The following is a 22669-nucleotide window of genomic DNA, read 5'->3' on the forward strand; positions in this document are numbered from 1 at the left end:
TCTGATGCCAATATTATTTAAGGAATTTGCAGATTGTTGCTTTATTTTGATTTTATAGTTATTGCAAATACTCATATAGTTTTCTTTCGTATGAATGATGGCGGATAGTTCTTTTAGGCTATCATTCCCTAATATTCCGTCGAAGGATTTTAAAGGTGGCAATAAAAAGAATTTTACATTGAAATCATTTTGTTTAAATAAATTTGCCGTTGTATGGTGAGTTTCCTTAACATTACCTGTTATTGAATTTACAAAGAATTTATTTTTTTAGGAATGGGGTTTTGAACATGTTTTGGTTGTATGTAATTTCTGTTCGAGCCAGTATCGATAAGGAATTTGAGCAATTCACCGCTAGTTGTTTTGCACTCGAAATATGGTAGTGATGAATTGCTTAGTCTAAAAAAATGTATGTCTGTAAAATCTTCAGATTCATTAGGAAATTTCTCGTTTATAAATATTGTTTTGTTCGTATATTCAATTAATTTTTGTTCATAATTATCTTGTTCGTTTTCGATTTCTGAATTATTGATGTGAAAATTTCTTTGTAGTTTTGGTGGATTTTGATTATTGAAAAATCCACTTGTTGGTCTTTTCCCTGCGTATTTAGGAGCAAAAGGTCTGTTCACATAGTTAACATTAGCTGTTTTTATATTCTCGCAACAAAGTTGCTAAGGAGAGTATTATAGTTTTGTTCACATAACGGTTGTTTGTAAGTCCTAAAACTAAAAGAGTTAGATATAGGGTTATATATACCAAAGTGATCAGGGTGACGAGTAGAGTTGAAATCCGAATGTCTGTCTGTCCGTCCGTCCGTCCGTCCGTGCAAGCTGTAACTTGAGTAAAAATTGAGATATATATTTAATTGATGAAACTTGGTACACGTATTTCTTGGCTCCATAAGAAGGTTAAGTTCGAAGAAGGGCAAAATCGGCCAACTGCCACGCCCACAAAATGGCGATAACCGAAAACCTATAAAGTGTCATAACTAAGCCATAAATAAAGATATTAAAATGAAATTTGGCACAAAGGATCGCATTAGAGAGGGGCATATTTGGACGTAATTTTTTTGGAAAAGTGGGTGTGGCCCCACCCCCTACTAAGTTTTTTGTACATATCTCGGAAACTACTATAGTTATGTAAACCAAACTCTATAGAGTCGTTTTCTTCAGGCATTTCCTTATACAGTTCAAAAATTGAAGAAATCGGATAATAACCACGCCCACCTCCCATACAAAGGTTATGTTGAAAATCACTAAAAGTCCGTTAACCGACTAACAAAAAACGTCAGAAACACTAATTTTTACGGAAGAAATGGCAGAAGGAAGCTGCATCCAGGCTTTTTTTTTAATTTGAAAATGGGCGTGGCGTCGCCCACTTATGGACCAAAAACCATGTCTCAGGAACTACTATACCGATTTCAATGAAATTCGGTATATAATATTTTCTTAACACCCTGATGACATGTACGAAATATGGGTGAAATCGGTTCACAACCACGCCTTCTTCCAATATAACGCTATTTTGAATTCCATCTGATGCCTTCTCTGTATAATATATACATTAGGAACCAATGATGATAGCGGAATAAAACTTTACACAAATACGGTATTTGAAAAATTTGGAAATGACGGATAATGAAATCTCGATTATCACTTTATCATGCGAGAGTGTAAAATGTTCGGTGACCCCGAACTTAGCCCTTCCTTACTTGTTTTGATTTCGAATTATATCCGATCTCTGGAGGGTCCCCCTGAAGGTGGTGAATCGCAGAGACGTTTTAAGTCAAAAAGTGTTTAATATTATGTTTGATCTCTGGAGGGTCCCCCCGAAGGTGGTGAATCGCAGAGATATTTAGTTTGAATTTTGTTGTAAGGACTAGAAGTTCATTTTTTGTGTGGTGATTTTCAACATAATATTTTAATTTTAATTTATATTTGTCTTTTATTTTATTATTATTTATTTTGAATATATATTTTTAAATAATATTTTACTTTATATTGAATTTAAATACATATTTCTTAATAAATCTAAATAAGTAGTAGGATAGGAACTTTTTTTTATTTTTACTAATAACTTTTTACTAATAAGTATTCATATATACATATGTAATATACAGTGGACCAATAAAGTTTACATACACCTAGTTCTATTAAATTACGACACGTTTATTTGTTATAAAATGAATAAATTTTGTGGTTTTTTTCTATCCTCAATACATATGTATTGTAAATATTCATTTGAAACTTAAGCACAATTTCAATCATGGAAAGAATTTAATAGAAAAAGAACTATTATAAACCGAATCTTATATTTATATTCCATCCGATATTTAAAAGTATAAATAAAGTAAAGGTGTTACAAAATCAATTCACAAATTTGCCTGATACGAATTCTCCTATTCTCACACCACATGATTTTACATTTATAGTAACAATTTGAAAATACTTCTCCACATATACACACATATAAAATAAGTAATTGCAATGCAAGGGTTTAATTATATTGCGTCAGTTATAATTATAATGGTTTGTCAAAAAAGTCTTGCGAGATTTTTATTGAATTCTTTTTTTATTGAAATTGAAATGAATTTTTGATGACCCATGCCCAGCTCTTGACCGATGCTACGGCTGCTACTATGCCGGTCTCTTTCGACCAATTCAGCGATTTTATCGCAATTTTCGACGACAGGCCTTCCGGAGCGTGGCGCATCTTCGACCACCTCTACACCAGAACGAAAACGTTGAAACCATCGTTGTGCGGTGGAAATGGAAACTGTATCGGGTCCATAAACTGCACAAATTTTATTGGCGGCTTGAGATGCATTTTTGCCTTTATCGTAGTAGTACTGTAAAATATGCCGTATTTTCTCTTTAATTTGCTCCATGTTTGCGACGCTATAACTCACGAACGACTTAAAAGAAACGACAATCAATAAAACACGTGTTAGTGCGTGAAATGAGCTTTCCAAAAAGGTATAGCATGACCAGATGCGACGAACAAAACTAGAACTACGCGCTTTCAGCGCCAACTAGCGAAAATACCGCAAGAGTTTTTTGACAACCTATTATGTCCGAATTAACAAGAATTATAACATAATGTTTTTTTATAGGGTGCTGGCGGTAATGGCAATGTTTTAAAGGAGCTAGTAGAGCCTGGTTTCGCGGGAGCAGTAATATTTTCGAAAGAATTTCAATTGGGTGATCCCACCATAAATGCTCTAGAGTTGTGGGGTGCAGAATATCAAGAAAACAATGCACTAATTTGCAAGCCTGAACATCGTAAGATCTTGGAAGATATTTGTTCACGGGAGCGTTGCCCAATCAGTTTTGTTGGTGTTGTTACCGGAAATGGAAAAGTGACATTAGTTGAAAGTCAGGCTGATTTTGAACGCGCTTTGGAGTTGGAGGAGAATTTAAATTTATTGGGTGCTATACCCTTTGATCTTGAACTGAAACATGTACTTGGCGATATGCCGCAAAGGGAATACAAATTGGACCGTATTTCAGAAAAACTAAAACCATTATCACTAAACTCAGATTTCAATAATTCCGAATGCTTGAAAACCGTGCTAAGTCAATTATCTGTAGGAAGTAAAAGATTCCTTACCAATAAGGTTGATCGATGCGTTACCGGTCTAGTCGCGCAGCAGCAGTGTGTAGGGCCGTTACACACTCCTTTAGCCGACTACGGCTTAACTGCAATTTCTTATTTTGGAAAAAAAGGCATAGCTACGTCCATCGGTACTCAACCTATAAAAGGTATCCTTAGCTCTTCTGCAATGGCACGTATGTGCGTAGCCGAAGCAATATCCAATTTAGTTTTTGTAAAAATCACGGAATTAGCAGATGTTAAGTGCTCTGGAAACTGGATGTGGCCTGCGAAATTACCTGGAGAAGGTGCCCGTTTATATGACGCTTGCAAAGAAATGTGTCAGATGATGAAGGAACTGCATATTGCAGTTGATGGCGGAAAGGATTCACTATCTATGGCTGCAAAAGTTAACGACGAAACTGTAAAATCTCCAGGCACACTTGTAATTTCTACTTACGTACCGTGTCCAGACATTACCGTGAAGATAACTCCAGATCTTAAGGGCCCTTCTTTAGGAGAGCAAACAGCCCTTGTATGGATAAACATCGAAGGGAAGTTTCGATTGGGTGGATCCGCATTAGCCCTTGCGTTTTCACAGCAAGGCGACGAGTGCCCGACAGTTTTGCAAAGTGACATTCTTGTTAAAGCTTTCACCACTACACAAAATTTAATACAGCAGGGAAAACTTTTAGCTGGGCACGATATTAGTGATGGTGGGCTCATTACATGTCTATTGGAAATGGCATTCGGAGGATTATGTGGATTTCAAATTGACTTAACCAATGTAATGAAGATATTAAATACTGCTCATATTGATAAAGCAGCAAAATTAATTGGTAAACCAGAAGTGGCTGTTTTGTATGCTGAAGAATGTGGTTGGGTTATTGAGGTGCCAATGAAATTACTGTCGGAAGTTCAAAATATCTACACGAATAATGGGGTTCCAAACTATTATTTAGGTTTAACAAGTGGTCTTGGTCTCAATTCGACCTTAATTATAAAAAATCATTCCGAAACCATTCTTCATAACGATGTTAAAACTCTTTTTAAACAATGGGAAAGAACAAGTTTTGAAATAGAAAAACTGCAATCCAATCCAGATTGCGCTTTGGAAGAATATAATTCTTTGAATTATCGCTCTGCTCCTAAATATTATTGTAGTCTCGACTTAAATGCTGAAATAAGTGCACTTCGGGCCACAAAAGTTGTAAGCGTTGCCGTTATTCGCGAGGAGGGCATCAATAGCGATAGAGAAATTATGGCATCCCTAATCAAAGCCAATTTTGAAGTTCATGACGTTACCATGTCCGATCTGTTGTGCGGTAAGTGTGTTCTAATACATTTTGAGACTATTAAATTCGATTTTACTATAATAATTTCTTTTTTTTTATTGGAAAAAGAAATGGAGATATTTATTTCATTACATGATAAATTTGTGTAATTCTTGTGGGTTGAAAACACTAAATTTCTTTACTTGCATTTGATTATGTTCAAATTTTCAAACATATATTCTATATAAAAAATAGTTGTGTAAACTTATATCCTAAATTTTTATGACTATACTAAGCATCGGCTAGCCCTGACAGACGAGCAAAATTAATGCGCATTAGGACACTCTAATGCGCATTGAAATTTAAGGGTGACAGACAACAGAGTTATGCATTTAGACAGCTGATTTTGATATTTATTTATTCATTAAAAAAAGTGAAATAAAATTGGATAACAGGAAATTATGAATGGCAATTTTGGTATTTTTGGAAAATCAATATGAATTTAACGAAAAAACTCGTTTATTATTAAATACGTTAAAAGATAATAAAGTGCAATTAAAAGCAATACTTGATTGTTACTCGAAAAAAGTATGCGAAAAAATTAAAAATATTGGAAAAATGGTTAGCAAACTGTGTGTTGTTTATTTTCTGCCATCTAAAAATATTCAAATTTGTTTTTGTTAAAAAAAGGAGGCGGCAGACTTCAAGCGACATCTGTCAAACAATTTTAACTAGTGTTATATTTACATATGTATATATATTTATGTATAAAGATTGCAAAATCGACGGTGATTTTGCAAAAAAGACCTCCGTTAGAACCTTCTGCAAGAATAAACGAATACTTGTGCAAATTTTCCCGCCTTTCCGTGCTGTAGTTCGCACGTGGCGTTTCATTTTTATGTATACTTGTAAGATAATAGTTTAAAAAAAAAATCGCAAAAATAAAAAAGTAACATAATTAATGATTTTTTTTTCAAATCGTCCCACTGTAAGTATGACGATGTTGGTTCTATGACGAATTGAATTCTGTGAACGTTGAGCACGAATGTTATGGATATGAGAGTAATGAAACTGAAGTGACACAACACAATGTCTTTAAGTTTACAATAGAATCATATTCTAGTCCGTTAGTTTAAGTTCAGCAAAATACGCTCAATTTCTATTGAGGAAAACAGCAGTTAACAAACCTCCGTTATTCTACTTTTTTATATATCATCTCTGTCTTTGCAGGAAGAACTTATTTGGATCGATACCGTGGCATCATATTCCCTGGAGGCTTTAGTTATGCCGATACTTTGGGTTCTGCCAAAGGTTGGGCCGCCAATATTATGTTTAGCGACTTACTTTCTCCGCAGTTTGAAGCATTCAAACGACGCCAGGATGTCTTTTCGTTGGGAGTGTGTAATGGCTGTCAACTCATGGCCTTAATCGGGTGGGTTGGCAATGTTAGCATGCTTAATGGACACGTAATTGACGTGCCGGAAGTTGCGGTTCTTCACAATAAATCGGAACGCTTTGAATGTCGGTGGACAACAATACGGGTTGAAGATAGTAATTCAATAATGTTGAATAAATTAAAAGGTTCCATTTTGGGTTGTTGGATATCACATGGTGAAGGCAGATTTTCGTTCCGTACTACAGAAATTTTGAATTCATTAAAATCAAATCGATGTGTTGCCATAAAATATGCGGATGACAAAGGGAACGCTACTGAAGCATATCCAATGAATCCCAATGGAAGTGTTGATGGAATTGCAGGCCTATGTTCAGAGGACGGGCGTCATTTAGCCCTCATGCCACATCCCGAACGATGTACCGCCATGTTTCAATGGCCTTATGTTCCAGCTGACTTTAAAATTAATTCCTTAGAAAGCCCATGGCAAATCATGTTTAACTCAGCCTATGAATGGTGCACTAAATAACCAATGGTTTATATTCGTTCCAATTTGGTTTTTTTTAATATCTATATTATACTTGTATTACAAATAAAAGCGATTTTTATTCCAATTCCGATGAAGCCCTTAAACATAATCCTGGCTATGAAATTGAACATGTGTACGAAGTTTCATAAAGATATCCAAATTTTTACTCAAGTTATCGCATACACGGACGGGTTGACGGATAAACAAAAAGGAACATAAATCATCTAAAATCTTGGATTATTGAAATAATTTGGCTTAAAATGAATTTATTAACATTAGCAATTTAAAAGAACCTGAAAAATTACGCATTAAATTTTACTTTAATCATATTAATACATCAATGGATAATGTAAATTCTTTAAAAATGCTGCACTACAAGAGCAAATATTACTTGAAAAATTCATAAAATTTTGAAAGGACAATTTTCTTGTACCTCCAATATCCACGTATTAGTATGAGTACTGCCTATTCGGGCTCAATTAGCGCTAGAAGCGCTAATCGTAAGATTTCATATCTTGATATCAAGCTGTGTTCAAAACGTTTATTGTCCTCAAAGAAACTACTTATCTCCATTATACTTTTTTAGATATACCGACAAGGTTTGGTAACTGATGAATTCTAAAAGTTTCTGATAGCGCTGGGCACTCACAGAGGAAGTATAGAACGTTTTCTTGATCCCTTCGAGTTTGCAGCTACGACAAGTGCTATTATAGCGCTTACCTATTTTTAACACATGTGATTGCTGCAAATCTATGTATAGTTTTCATGAACCTGTGTAGTAAGTCCTTAGTTTTGTTTTGTGATAATTTCATCATATGTATATGTTTCGCTATCTTGCATTCAATTGTTGATTTCCTTGTGTTTTGTGTCTCTGCCTCGGATTCGTCTAGAGAGGCTTCTGACTTTCTGATTTAGTGGGAGAGAGTGTTAAGTTCCGTGCAGCGAGGAAGCGAGAAAGGTCGGAGAGATAGCCGTTTACATTTGAGCACATGTCGTCGATTCCATTACCCGACATCATTATTGAGCATTCATCAGCGTTCGAGGTGATAGAAATTCCCTCTGGTGGTTACGGGAGTTTCGAGATGTAGAAGTTAAATAATAACGGGGAGAGGACACCACCTTGCGGAACCCCTTGTTTAATTCTTCACAGCATTGAATTTTTACCTTGAAATAGTTCGGATGATTGGCGACCGCTCAGGTAGTTCAAAGTCCATCTCTTCAGTTCTGGAGAGAGCGTAGATTTTTCGATATCCTCAAGTTGCGTTGTGTGATTGACTGTGTCAAAAGTTTTTGACAAGTCGAACGCTACGTGGGCTATCTGGGCGCTTATGACGCTAAGTGCTGTGGTGGTACTGTGTACTTTTTCGATTTTCCACACATCGGTTATTTGAAGAGTGGTCAGCGACACCTAGATAGTTGAGCATCAGGGTCAATAGATTTGACGATTTTGCCTTGTTGATGACACTCTCAACCTCCTCATCGGTGAAAGTAAGTGGTGCGCAGTTTTTGGACATTTTGCGCAGCCGTCGGGTAACACATCGTTTGGCTTTGTCTACTGAAGAGTACAGTGTAAATTGCCGGATAAAATAGCTCGCGCACTTCTTCCGAAGAGGCAAGGCCATTGAATTGAATTTCAACTCGGTCATCATGTCTCTTCGGATTAGACCAAGTCTTGACAGTAGATCAAAGCTTAGTCACACCGGTGGAGAGGTTACAGGACTTCAAGTACTCTTTCCATTTTGTCCGTATGTGTTGGTTTACCATTTGACGAATCTCCAAATTGAGATCATTTATTCGGGGATCACAGGAGTCTGCATGGCGTAAGGTGTCACGTTCATTAGTTAAAACAGCTGCTTCGGCTTGAAAATTAGAACGGAGTTCCACGATTCTTCCAGCCGGGTTGAAGCTAGCGGTAGCTAATGCCATCACCTTACGAAATTAACGCACGCCAACGATTACGTCCGTAGGAATGGATAAAGCGGTAAAAGTACTCTCGGTAAATTTTGTGAAGTCGACCCAGTTAAATTTGTTAAAGTTAACGAAGGTGCGGTTATCTACAGAAATAAACTCGGTATTCTCGATTGTGATAATTATAACCAGATCTTGCAGCATCGGACAACATACGGCACACTACACTCACGTGTGGTGCGCAGTCTGGAACACGTCGGAAAGTGACACCAGCCAGTGCAAGAACTGCAATTGACTGATGTAACGTTACGGCGTACGACGGTCTTACACACGGAATAGACTGTGCGAGGAACCAGGAGCTGCTGAGTGGTTCTCGCACGAGATTTGGAGCGGGATGAGATTTGGAGGGGGAGACTCATCAGAATATTAGTCATGCTGCCTATTTAAGCTCCTATGGACCGTGGACGTCCTCTGTTGCCCACTCTGATGGAGTGGGGCCGAAGTGCGCGAACTAGGTGCAGATTGCGCAGCCGTAGAGGCTAAGGTTGCCATAGTGTGTTGGGAGCATAGGACCATACAACTCGTGGTCCACTCCGCGTGAGTCTTATAGCCTGATCAGGTGTTAAGATGACTCCATTCATTGCATGTATTATATCTAACCGAGGTGGATTTTGGATGGAGCCTTTTGGCGCTGTCATAGCAGAAAAATTCCTCCGGGCCCAGGTTGGACTCAATGCCAGAATAGAACACGGATGGAGGAGGCTCTCCAGACACTGGCGGTCATAAAAAGCGCATCAGTGGCAACACTATCATTCATCTTCGAAATGTGGGGAATTCACCGGTTAATTTGTAAAGCAATAAAGGGGATATTTTGTGTTGACAGAAAACGTAAGTCATTCGCGAGAGATACATATTTTATTACAATTGAGTTGTGTTTATAAAAAAAAAGAAAATGGGTGCAAATTACAAGCCTTTGAGACGTGATAAAAAAGGTACTATTGATGCGTTGGTGAAGGAAGGTTTTTCTTAGAGGACCATTGCTAAAAGGTGGGATGTTCACATTCAACTGTGGTGCGTTTCTTGCAAATAAGGATACTTTAAAGAACCTGAGGCGAAAAAAAGGATCTGGTCCCAAACGTACGAAGGATTGATAATAAAAATAATAAGTGTTAAGGATCGGTTCAAAGGTGCTGTTTCTATACGGGCATAGTTGGAAACAGATTATGAAGTGAAAATAAGTGTGGAAACAGTACGAAGAAGGGTGCGAGAAACCGGTTTGTTCAGAAGACGTCCTGCAAAAACGCCAATTCTGATACAAAAAATGAACCTCGGCGCTGATATCAGCTTCAGCTCGCGCCTACCACAATATGTACCTGTACGGTTGAGTGTCTATGCAGCACAGGCGAATACCATCGGTTTACGTGCAGTTCTATTATACGTTTGAATTCTGTCCACCATAAAAACCATTTATGATGGAGGTTGTCCGGTATTTTTTCATTCCAATCAGTAAAACTTTTTCAAATTTTCGCAAATAATATATAATAATAGTTTTGTTAACCTAACGGTTGTACGTATCACCTAAAACTAAGCGGGATGGATATAGGGTTTTATATATATAAATGATCAGGATGACGAGAAAAGTTGCAATCCAAGTTTTTTGTTAACCTAACGGTTGTACGTATCACCTAAAACTAAGCGGAATAGATATAGGGTTTTATATATATAAATGATCAGGATGACGTGAAAAGTTGCAATCCAAGTGACTGTCTGTATGTCCGTCCGTCCGTACAAGCTGTAACTTGCGTAAAAATTGAGATATCTTGATGAAACTTGGTATGCGGGATTCTAAGTACAAAAAAAATACAAGTTCGTGGATGGGCGTAATCAGACCACTGCCACGCCCATTATACGTCATTAACCGAAAAACTTAAAAATGCCATAACTAAGCTCTAAATTATGATATCAAACTCCAATTTAACACAGGGGATCGCAGGACAAATATTATAAGAAGTCTTACTGACAGTGTGAAAATGGATGAAATCGGAAGATAATCTCGCTTACTCCACATACAACGGTACTGTTAAAAACTACTAAAAGCACAATAAATCAATAACTAAATACGCCAGAGAAAAATTTTACCTCCGGGATGGCATAAGAGGGATAAATTGAACGAGGGGCATGGCAAAGCTTACTTTTAGGTGAACTCCATTATCTCAGGAGCCGACCTACCGATTTCGACTAAATTAAGTACGTGCCATTCTCACAGTGCGAAAATAGGTGAAATCGAAAAAACAACCACGCCTACTTTTAACAAGCACAATCAAATTTTGTACTTATAATCTCTTTAAATTATGCCATCTTATGCCAAAAATTGCACAAATCCAATCTAAACCGTGCAAGCCCTAAATATGTGAACCCCAGTACCTAAAGTTGACTTTTGACCGAAAATACCGGTCAATGTATGGGATAAGAAGTTGAAGGTCAATTTAAACTACAGTTTCTTGTATTTATTATCAATATTTTTTAAATTTTATTTAGCTTATTGTTACATTACGTTTTCGGTCCTTATCAATTGTCCTCTGACGTTTGATGAATGCCGAAACAATATCAATAATGTTTAGGTCGGGACTCAGCGGGGGCCTTGGAAGCACAACTTGCTTTGTTTCATTTAAAAGTTTCGTAGGTATTCATCCTTTGTGACATGAAGCGTTGTCGTGCTATAAAATCCAGTCGACAGTTGGAAAAAGCCCGATTGCCCAGACTGATTTAAATTGTGCCCTCAATTAGTACCAAATCTCCAAAAACGTAGTAAGATAAACATCCCCAAAACATCACTGTTCCTCCTCCGAATCTGTTTAGCGGCCGAACTGCATCCTTCTTCTCAAGTGGTAAATGCATATATTGTTTACTAAATGATCCCTGTACCTAAACTGTGTAGGCTTTTGGATGTACTCTAAAGCAAATGACAGGCGTCTTGTATAATTAATTTCAGAAATGTCGACCACTTTTCGTACAGCGTAAGTGTTTATATTAATTTCTTTTAATCTCCGGCGAAGTGTAGCATCAAGGACTTTTTCCAATAAGTTGTTTTGATGCTTCTGCAATCCTAACGGGACTTATTGTAGGATTTTGTAAAACTTTCCCTATTAATTTTCGAAATACTCTTTGAGTCATCACCGGTTTGCTCCCTGTCCTTTTTAAATTTTCCAAGCAATTATTATTCTCCTTTTTTTTAACTAAATTGTAAACAGTTTTCCTTTAAATTTTGTAGCAATTTACTAACTCCGAAGCTGAAACGCCACCTTTAAACCTTGTAACAATCTCCGAACGAGTTTCAATTCCTTTGCTTTCGGCATTTTATTTTTTTCCTTAAATTTTGTAGCACTTTGAGTTTATTACGAACACAATAGATATGAACCACAGCTCTGACTCAAACCAAACTCAAAAATAAATGATAATTCGCAATGTGTAAATGTTTTTGACGCACTACCGTTAATCTTCAGCTCACTTGCTCTGTTTTCAGTCATATCTCCCGTTATTTTTTACCAAATTGACTTCAGGCGCTAGCGCATAAATCAAGGTTAAACATCATATTATCAACACACCCACACACAGCAACAACAAGGGCAACAAGAGTACACGATTTCTGTGGAATGTGCAAAAAAAGTTCGTTGTGTAAATACTCTTGACCACCTTTGTATATCGACCAATATTTGAGTCAATTCTCAAGTTAGCCGGTTCTACGCACCGGAATTGACCCGGATTTTATCCGGCCAGGGTCTGTTTTTTCGGTGACCTAACCCCGTTTGGATCGGTGAGTATGACCTGCCCAGGCCTTAAGACACATCGAGAGTAGACCACGAGTTACGACTGCAACACTAGCATCTACGGCTGTGCAATCTGCACACAGTTCGCGCACTGCGTCGTCACCCACCCCGAGTGGCCAACAGAGAACCTCCACGGTCCCCAGGAGCTCAAACAGGCAACATAGCTCCCACTCTGACTTCTACAACACTCACCCCACCCCCCAACCTTCGTCCCGCTCCAATCCTTGTCATGGCGTGTTCTGGCCTGCGCACCACTCGTGAGTGGAGTGAGTCCCATGCTGCAGTAGTCTGCCCTCGCAACACTCGACAGTGGCGTCGCCAAACAATACCACAGTGCGACAACCGCCCTTGCGGGTTCTGCAGCTGCAACAAACACCATCTACACGCGACTCCCTTACCCCCAGGATCACCCGCGACAAACCCGATTACTACAGTTCAAATGCAACGGACTCAAGAGTAAGATCAAGGAGATAGTTGCACTCATGAACCTGGCACGCGCATGGATAGCTGCGGTCCAAGGAACCAAACTGAACAGCCGATCAGATCTTCTGAGTTGTGCCGGTTTCAACGTTTTACGTAAAGATCGCGAACGAGATAATGGTGGTGACCTAGCCTTCATATTGCACAACACCGAGTAATAGTGTCTAATTCATGAAGACATCGATATGGAATTAAAGTTGTTTTTGCACTATATAATATAAAATAAATGGTTAGAAATCAATTAGTGATGTGTTAGTGGATACAAAAGTTAAAAATATAACTATAAAATTCATTATAAATGGGAGAAACACACATTTTAAATAGTTGAATTTTTGAACTTTAAATGCAAATATCTCAAAAACCATAAATCAGCGGCAACTATGTATATATACATATATATTTTCTTAATCTGAAGGACCTGCTCTACCCATACATACCGATTTTAACGCCGAAATCGGGGGATGCTATTCTAAAATTTACCCCAACCGTACCTTAGTTAACTTAAACAAAGCTAACTTTGTCGACTTCACAGAATTCACTGAGAACACCGTCAACGCTCTCCCCATTTTTACGGACGTATCCGTTGGCGAATGTCGATTCCGCAAGGTGATCGCAGCAGCTACCGGTCACTTCCTTCCAGCAGGAAGAATAGCGGAACTTCGCCCAAATTTCCCAGCCGAAACACCGTTTTAGCTAATGAGCGCTAGACAAAACCAAGCGATGTGTTACCCGACGGCCACTTACTTTCACCGATGATAAGGTTAAGCTACCTCACCAAGGTCCTCAACATGTCGTTGACCACTCTTCAAATATCCGATATGTGGTGGCTAACCACCAGCATGGATTCCGAAAAGTGCGTAGCATTTAGCGTCATAAACGCTCAGATAGTTCATGGCCTGAAGCAGAAACCATCCTGGGAGGAACGATCCTCGTAGCGTTGGACCTGCTTTTGACACAGTCAATCACACAACGCTACTGCAGGACGTCGAACAAACTACGCTCCCTCCAGGACTGAAGAAGTGGACCATGAACTACCTGAGCGGTAGTCAATAATCCGTACTGTTTCGAGGAGAAAAATCTAATCTGAGAAAAATTAAACAGGAGGTTCCGCTCTCCGCTACTGTTTAACTTCTACATCTCGAAATTCCACAGCCACCAAAGGGAGTTTCCATAACCATAAGATAAACAGCTATCTCTCCGACCTTTCTTGCTTCTTCTCTGCACAAAACCTAACACTTTCCCCACCAAATCCACAGCGACCATATTCATGAACTGGACGAAGGAGTATAGACTTGAGCTTAATATTGCAGTCGATGGCGTCAAGATTCCGACTGTCAATAACCATAAGATTTGAGGTGTAACATTTGATAGCCTATGCTGCTTCACTTTTCATGCGATCGCGATTATCGCCAAGGTATAGAGCCTCAACAAAATCCTCAAGTTGCTAGCCGGCTGCAAATGTGGAAAAGATAAAGAAATGTATTGGTAACTTACCAGGTAATCGGCCGGACGGATGAAGAAGCTACAGATCTGCCATAACACTGCACTCCGGATCATGACAGGATACCTCTTGATGTCTCCCATCGAACATAGTGAGACCGTTATGCTCCCAAGCTGTTCCTGCTGAAATATTTTCGCAGAAATGCGCCAACCGGATTTCGGACGCAACTAACTTCCGACAGGTACTGACCATCATTCACTGTGGAGCTATTCACTCCTTCACCGACTCCCTTCCAATGAATGACGTTCTTAGAGTCAAATCACAACCCATTGCAGACGAAGAGCTCAAGTTGCTGCGAGAAACGAGAGTGACCCTTACGTAGATTCGTTCTGAATATTGTAGCAGGTTAAACTCCTACTTGCCCAGAATAGACCCCGACATATCCAACATATGTATGTCCTGCGTGCAATGAGTCTCCGAATGACACTGGCCACCTCTTTGCATGCCCCGCCAACCCCACTCATCTGACACCCTTTTCCCTTTCTGACCCCGTCGAAACAGCACGTTTCTTGGGACTCGCGTTAGACCGTCGACGACAACTTAGATAATCCTTACCATCCTAACGGGGACTAGATAACCGTTAAGACAACAACCAATATTTGAGTTATTTAAATAAAAATTATAGAACGTGTTTTACTCATAACAATGTATCTTTGCGTCTAAAATAAATAAAATTGAGCGAAAGCTTGACCTAGCCCCCATATAACTAATCCGGCTAACTTTACTCTATATTATTCGTGATTGTACCTGTATGTGAAGTACCTTAATGACACCAAGGGAACAGTTTTTTGGTATCTGGCATGATAATAGTTAATAGATAAAATCGGATCGATACTACGCCAACTCCCATATACATACAATACACTTATTTCTTCTTGCAATAACTGTCGGTATAATCCCTATGTAAGTATTTGGCGATTTCTTCTGACTTTCTTTCTGATTTTAAACTCTGGATCTGTTTCATTTTATCGATTGTTTGTAGTTGCTGGTGGCATTAGACGCATTATTTTCGTGAGGCCGCTTAACGACTGTGAAAAATTCATGGCCATTGCGTAAGGTCACGGTGTGTCATGGGAGACCACTGATGAAAAGCGAATAAAGCATTGGCCGCAACACGCTTCCCTGGAGAACACACGCTTCTATCGGTTGCAAGTTTGAGTATGTATTCTCTTGTTTAATGGGGAAATGTCTATCGTTTAAGTAGGAAGCAATTATTTCGCGATATTGTTTGGGTAGCATGTATTTCAATTTGAGCAGCAGATCCAAGTGCCAAACTTTGTCAAAAAACGTTCTTTTTACCCATTATATTTTCAACTAAATTAACAATTCGGTGCATCTGGTTGAATGGTAGCCAAATTGATGAGTTGGTATGAGGTGTTTACGATCGATTATTGGTTTGAGCCTAGTTATGATTACGTTCTTAAATTTTAGATAAAGCTGGCAGCAGCGATATTGGTCTATATGATGTAACATCGTGAGCTGCTTTACCCGACTTCAGATACTTTCCAAAGCGATGGAAAGTATGTTAGGCATAATGCACTGTTTATAATGGTTAACATTTTTTTTATGCAATATTTTGGTAAATTGTAAACACAGTCCAAGTCAGCCCCTGTCGATATGTACTTAAGCTTTGGGTCGACTTTATTCAGTATACTTTTATGCCCCTATTGCGGTTTTCAACCCGACTTGGTCGAATTGAAGTTAAGGCAACTCAACTTCAGATCAACCAAACTCTTTTTCGGTATTGCGAACTTCAACTAAGTTCAGTCGAAGTATGATTGGCGTTGCCAACCTAAGAAAGGGAAATTTGACAGATAGTGGAACAGCTAAAATTTTGTAAACGACATATTTACCGTGCGATTCTGTAACTTGAGACAGTCTCAAGTCTCTAAATTTGAGATTTTAAGTTAGAGACAATTTTTGAGACTTGAGATGATATTGCTATTCTGTAAGTGACAGTCACAAAATCTATTACATTTCATTATTCAGAGATGTTTTTACACTTGAATGAAAATAAATATGTCGATAACAAATATTAAATTTTCTATAACATAGTCAAAAAACATAATTATCAATGAAAATAAAAATATATGTTGACTTTGTTTCATAATATTTACGAAATTTATGTAAAATTGATTTATTTTTAACCTTTTCGTGTTTGAGTTGCTTACAAAATATAAAAGAAACGACAATCGATTAATATCTATGATGATCTCTATTCAGTATATTCAAAATGGCAGACAAGAGTTCTTTTTAGTTTTGTGACCTGCTAACTACCAGGTCTCAATATTTTGAGACTAACGCTAGAGACTGTTTAGTGAATAGTAACTAGTCTCAAATTGAGACTTTGCCTCAAAATGTCTCAAATAGAGACTAGAGACTGGTTACAGAATCCCGCTATTAAACAATTGAATTCAGTTGTCGCTCGAGTTAATACTTTAATCTTTAACCACAACCTTATCTTTCAGTAAACATTAAAGAAAAATCATCAAAACAACTTTATCTTAGAACAATAGAAGCGCACTATCAGTACAACAAACAATAACAACCCAAATAGTTATTTACTAGTAAACAACTAGCATCTCAATAGTATGAGCAGCGATAAGCATAGCCTATATAAGCAACTGGAACAATAGCCTCGAGGTCACTTTATCATTATCGACTGCCGAGTAACAAGTTCTGTATGCCACTTGCAAAGGTACAGTTTAAGTTTAATATATTCAATACTTAAGTACATGTGTATACTGTGAATTATTAAACGAATAAAGGATCAGTCAGTACCAATCTCATTGGCTGACTTAAAATTATATTTATTTTATTCATAACGAGTAAATAAATTAACTGGCGCCCAACGTGGGGCAGCAACCAAAAAAGGATCATCAATAATATCCTTAGTCAGTCTGCCTGAAAGGGAAGAACCTAGCCCCTGGAAACAAAAAAAGGATTCATTTAAACCATCCAAGAAGTTTACCAGTGCATCATCCCACACAACGTCAATCAAAAGGGATTCACATAAAAATCTTAATACGACAACAAATTGAAAGTAAAGGATCAATATACCATCCTTAGCAAACAACACGCTTTCATAGAAAGAATACCATATCAAGCAGCGCTCCAAGAATACAACTGGAGACCGATTTTTAGTAAAATAAATCAACAAATAAACCAGCAAGATGACAGAACAAGCAAATTTAATTGCATTAACCCACGTAGTCGCCGATCTGCAACGACAGTTATCCGAACTACAATTAGGAAGAAGTGCAACCATTCCACAACGAACAGAACAAATATGTTCTTACACCAGACCAGAAGAAGTGGATCTGAATATGTTTAAAACACTAACACAATTTAATGGTGATTACAACGAATACAGGAATTGGAGGAAAGTAGCAACCACATTAATGGAAGACATACGACAATTCGAAGGACATAATATATATGCCCAAGCATTAATAATGATCAGAGGAAAAATTACTGGCAAAGCAGCACAGATCCTGATCAACCACAACGTAAAGAGGAACTTCCAAGACATCGTCGATAGGCTAGACGATTCCTATGCCGACAAACGACCAATATACGTTCTGGAGGAAGATATGATGAAAATACAACAAAAAGAACTACCACTGCATGTATATTATGACAATCTGAACCAAGCATTTAATGTAGTGCTACCCAAGATTGAGATGACACACAAGGAAGAACGAATAATCCAAGTATTGACACAAGAAATCCAAGCTAAAGCAATCAGAACATTCGTCACTGGACTGAGAAGTGTAGCTATCAAGAATGCCATCTATGCACGAGCCTGCACAACATTAGCAGATGCCTACAGTATCGCCCGTACAATGCAACATGATTCACGCCATCAGAACCTCGAGTACATTCCACGATACAACCATCATCAGAATCATAATTTCAGCAATCATCATCAGAATAATTATTCTTATCAACAACAACCCCCAGTTGAACCAATGGATATCGATTCATCTACCATATTCCGTAGACCAACGAGACAAGGTTACAACAAGAATCAGCAACAACCACCACGAAATCCGCAGCCTCGACAGAATTATCAAAATCCATTTAAGAAGGTAGCAGGTGCATTGGGATACAAACGAGTACGAGATAATACAAGTCATGCTAATATACAACCGAAGAATCAACGGATCAACCAAATTACACACGATCAACAATCAAATACAGAATACGAACAGGAAGAATATTTTTTATTCTAAGGCATGGGTTACCAACGCTTGTAAGGACCACAGAAGAAGGTAACTCAGTGTATATTTTAATTGATAGTGGTGCAGAAGAAAATTATGTTAATCCAAAATTCCCTCACGCAAAAAGGATAGAAGTAGAAGGTAAAAAACAAGCCGCTACTTTACACGGTAAATCATTAATTAAAAGTGAATATAATAGGATTCAGTATGGAATTTTTAGAACTCGATACCTTACAAGATTTCGATTTCTTGATAGGAATTAGAGGTTTAAAGCAAATGAAAGCAATGATAGATACCGAAAGAAATGTATTAATTGTGAAAAAGAATAAATTAACAAGAATAAATTATATGATAGGAGAAGAAATGTATAAAAAAGAAATAACTGAATTAATGAAAAGAAATGACCAGAGTAAAACATTACCCTACGTAACTACAGTAGAGGCAGAAATCAGAACAGAAACCAATAATCCTATTTGGGTCAGACAGTATCCATACCCCAAGCGGATAGAGCATTTGTAGAAACTGAAATAAAAAAATTATTAGATAATGAAATAATACAGCCAAGCAAAAGCCCGTACAATTCACCCATATGGACAGTTTCTAAAAAAGGGAATGACGAGCAAGGCAACCCAAAAAGACGCATGGTTATTGACTTCCAGAAGTTAAATGCGCAAACATTCGCTGATAGATATCCCATTCCGGACATCACCATGATGCTCCAAAACCTAGGAGAAGCACAATACTTCACGACGCTAGATTTAGAATCAGGATTTCATCAAATTAAAATAAAAAAAGAAGACAGGGAAAAAACAGCATTTTCAATAAATAATGCTAAATATGAATTTCTACGACTACCATTTGGACTGAAAAACGCACCGTCGATCTTTCAAAGATGCGTTGACGACATCCTCAGACCATTCATAGGAGTATGCGCATACGTGTATATAGATGATGTCCTAATATATTCAGCTAACCCTGAACAACATATGAAAGATATCACCAATATAATACTTTACACGCAGCCAATATGAAAATCTCGGATGAAAAGTCAAAATTTTTTCAAAGACAGACAGAATTTTTAGGACATATAATTAAAAACGGTAGAATTACAGTAGATCCAGGAAAAATAGAAGCTATAGATAGTTACAAAACTCCCTACAAATTTGAAAGACTTAAGATCTTTCTTGGGAATGACCTCATATTATAGAAAATTTATAAAAGGATTTGCATCCATAACGAAACCATTAACACTCTACCTACGAGGAGAGAATGGTAATATTTCAAAAAATAAAAGTAGCTCAGTACATGTAAAATTAGATGACGAAGCACTTAAAGCAGTTGAAACACTAAAAAATAAACTAAAAGAACAAATAGAATTATTCCAACCAGATTTTGGAAAAGGATTTGATTTGACTACAGACGCAAGCAATCATGCGATTGGAGCTGTATTGTCACAAGGCAGGAAACCTATAGCATTCATTTCACGTACATTAACGCGAACTGAACAGAATTACTCAACAAACGAAAAAGAAATGTTGGCAATCGTTTGGGCACTGAAGAAACTTAGGAATTATCTGTATGGTCTCACTAGTAATACTACTATTTACACCGATCATCAATCCCTAATTTTTTCAATATCAGAGGACAACCCAAATTCAAAACTAAAACGATGGAAAAATTGTATAGAAGAATACGGAGCAAAAATTACATATATTAAAGGAGATTTAAATGTAGTAGCCGACGCACTCAGCCGTCAAGTAAACGTAACAACGAACGACTCAATACACTCGCAGGAATCATCCTCGTCAATCAGAATTAAAGATGTCAGCGCTCCACTGAACCAATTTAAAACACAAATTGTGATAAAAAATGTGAACAAAATGCATTAGAAAGAGCAACAATTTTTGCAAACCACGAGAGATTTTATGTTAATTACATCACATCACAAGACTTGATAGATACACTAACGAAAATTATCAAACCCAATATCACGACCGCATTTCACACTACACTAGAAACCTGGTATGAAATTCATGATATTATAAACTCTTCATTTAATATAGAGAAAAAGGTTTTTTGTCAAAATCTATTAAAGGACATTACGAGTGAAGAGGATAGAGAAAATATAATTAAACATACGCATGAAAGAGCACATAGAAACGCAAAAAATAATACATTAGAGATACTAGAAACTTGCTATTGGCCAAATATAAAAAATGATGTAATCCGACTAACTAGAAATTGTAGCATTTGTAAAGAGAACAAATACGAACGCCACCCGACAAAACAAGTTTATGCAAAAACACCCATACCTGAAGGTATAGGCACACAAATACAAATGGACATATTTGAAATCGATAAAACAATGTATCTCTCATGTATAGATAGATTCTCAAAATACGCATATTTGAGAAAATTAAACGACAAAAGAGAATTCTACAAAATATTAGAGGAAGTACTCATACAAATATTCCCATTTTGTAATAAACTAATGACTGATAACGAGACTATATTTAATAGCATAGCAGCAAAAGCTCTATTCCAACGGCTATATATTGAACATTCAATGACCGCAGCAAACCATTCAACATCGAACGCTCAAGTTGAACGGCTGCATACAACCATTCTGGAAATTACTAGAATGCGCATTAAACAAAATAAATCAACTGCGACTGAAGAACTATTCAACGCAATCAAGGAATACAATACGACAATACATTCCGTCACAAAAAGGAAACCTATCGAATTATTTTTTGAAAGGAGCAAGACTGAAGGAATAAAAGAACTGATCGAAAATAAGCAGGAGTATATGCTATCATACCACAATAAAAAACGAACACAAAAGGAATATAAAACAGGACAAACAGTTTATGTGAAACAAAACCAACGAAATAAAACAAATCCACGCTATTTGAAGAAAACCGTACAAGAGAATCGTGAGGACACAATTTTAACAACGGAGGGGAAGATCGTACACAAGGACAACCTCAGAAACAATGATGATGATAACGCTAACATTAATCCTAGCAATATCCTTAGCTCAGGAAATAACCGACTTACAAGATCGCAAGTACGTGTTAACCGAGACTGACCCATCATTTTTGTATCAAGAACATGAGTACCTATTCCATATGACGAACTTAAACAAAATACTTAATCCATACTACAAAATCGCCGAACATAAAGGAGATGCCTAGTGAAGACGCAACAGAAACAGCATTGTTCAACAGAATAGAAATCCTCAGAAAACAACTACTGAATAATGGACGAGCCAGACGCTCAAGATCTCTTGATTTCTTAGGATCGATTTTGAAATTTATCACAGGAGTCCCAGACCACGTCGACCTGATTGAAATTAAAACAATACTCAACGACATAATTGAAAATAATAACAAACAAAGACAAATTAATTCCAACTTTGAAATAATGATGAAAACATTTAATATTAAGACAATTAAACAAAAAGTTGTATTGCAGGAATTATACAAGGAGTTATTTGACTTAACTATGACAATTAATTTCGCGAACAACGGAAATTTTTATTCAGCAGCAATAAATACGGACGAGATTGAAAGGATATTAGGAAAGGGACAAATTAGTATACCGGTTATGCAGACACGCATGTAGGTAGATTAGACGACACTTTCATTGTAATTTATAAATATCCAGTCATTGAAAAGAAATGCACAACATACAAAGTTACTCCATTATCCTATCGTCAAGGCATTTTGGATATGAATAAAATCGTAAGTAAATGTGGAGATAAAATAATATTAGCATCTAAATGTAAAAGTAATTTAAGTAAATATATTTGTAAACAAGAACCTAATGACAATTGTACAATACCAATGATCAAAGGTTACGAAGCCCATTGTAATGTTATCCAAGAAAATAACGCACCTATTATAGATTTAGGACATGGTAATGTCGTATTACAAGGAAAACA

General features: G+C 37.2%; 1 protein-coding gene across 1 annotated transcript in view; it reads left to right on the top strand.

The window, feature by feature from the left end:
• Positions 1 to 6912, top strand: part of LOC120769154 (phosphoribosylformylglycinamidine synthase) — a 46468-nt gene extending 39556 nt beyond the window's left edge. The window contains exons 6-7 of the mRNA XM_040096036.1: positions 3110 to 4913; positions 6093 to 6912. Coding sequence (XP_039951970.1) covers positions 3110 to 4913; positions 6093 to 6784 — 2496 coding nt within the window. The 3' untranslated portion in view covers positions 6785 to 6912. The remainder of the gene's footprint in view (positions 1 to 3109; positions 4914 to 6092) is intronic.
• The last annotated feature ends 15757 nt before the right edge of the window (positions 6913 to 22669 follow it).

This window comes from Bactrocera tryoni, chromosome 2 (genome assembly GCF_016617805.1).
Source record: "Bactrocera tryoni isolate S06 chromosome 2, CSIRO_BtryS06_freeze2, whole genome shotgun sequence".
NCBI classification, from domain to species: Eukaryota; Metazoa; Arthropoda; class Insecta; order Diptera; family Tephritidae; genus Bactrocera; species Bactrocera tryoni.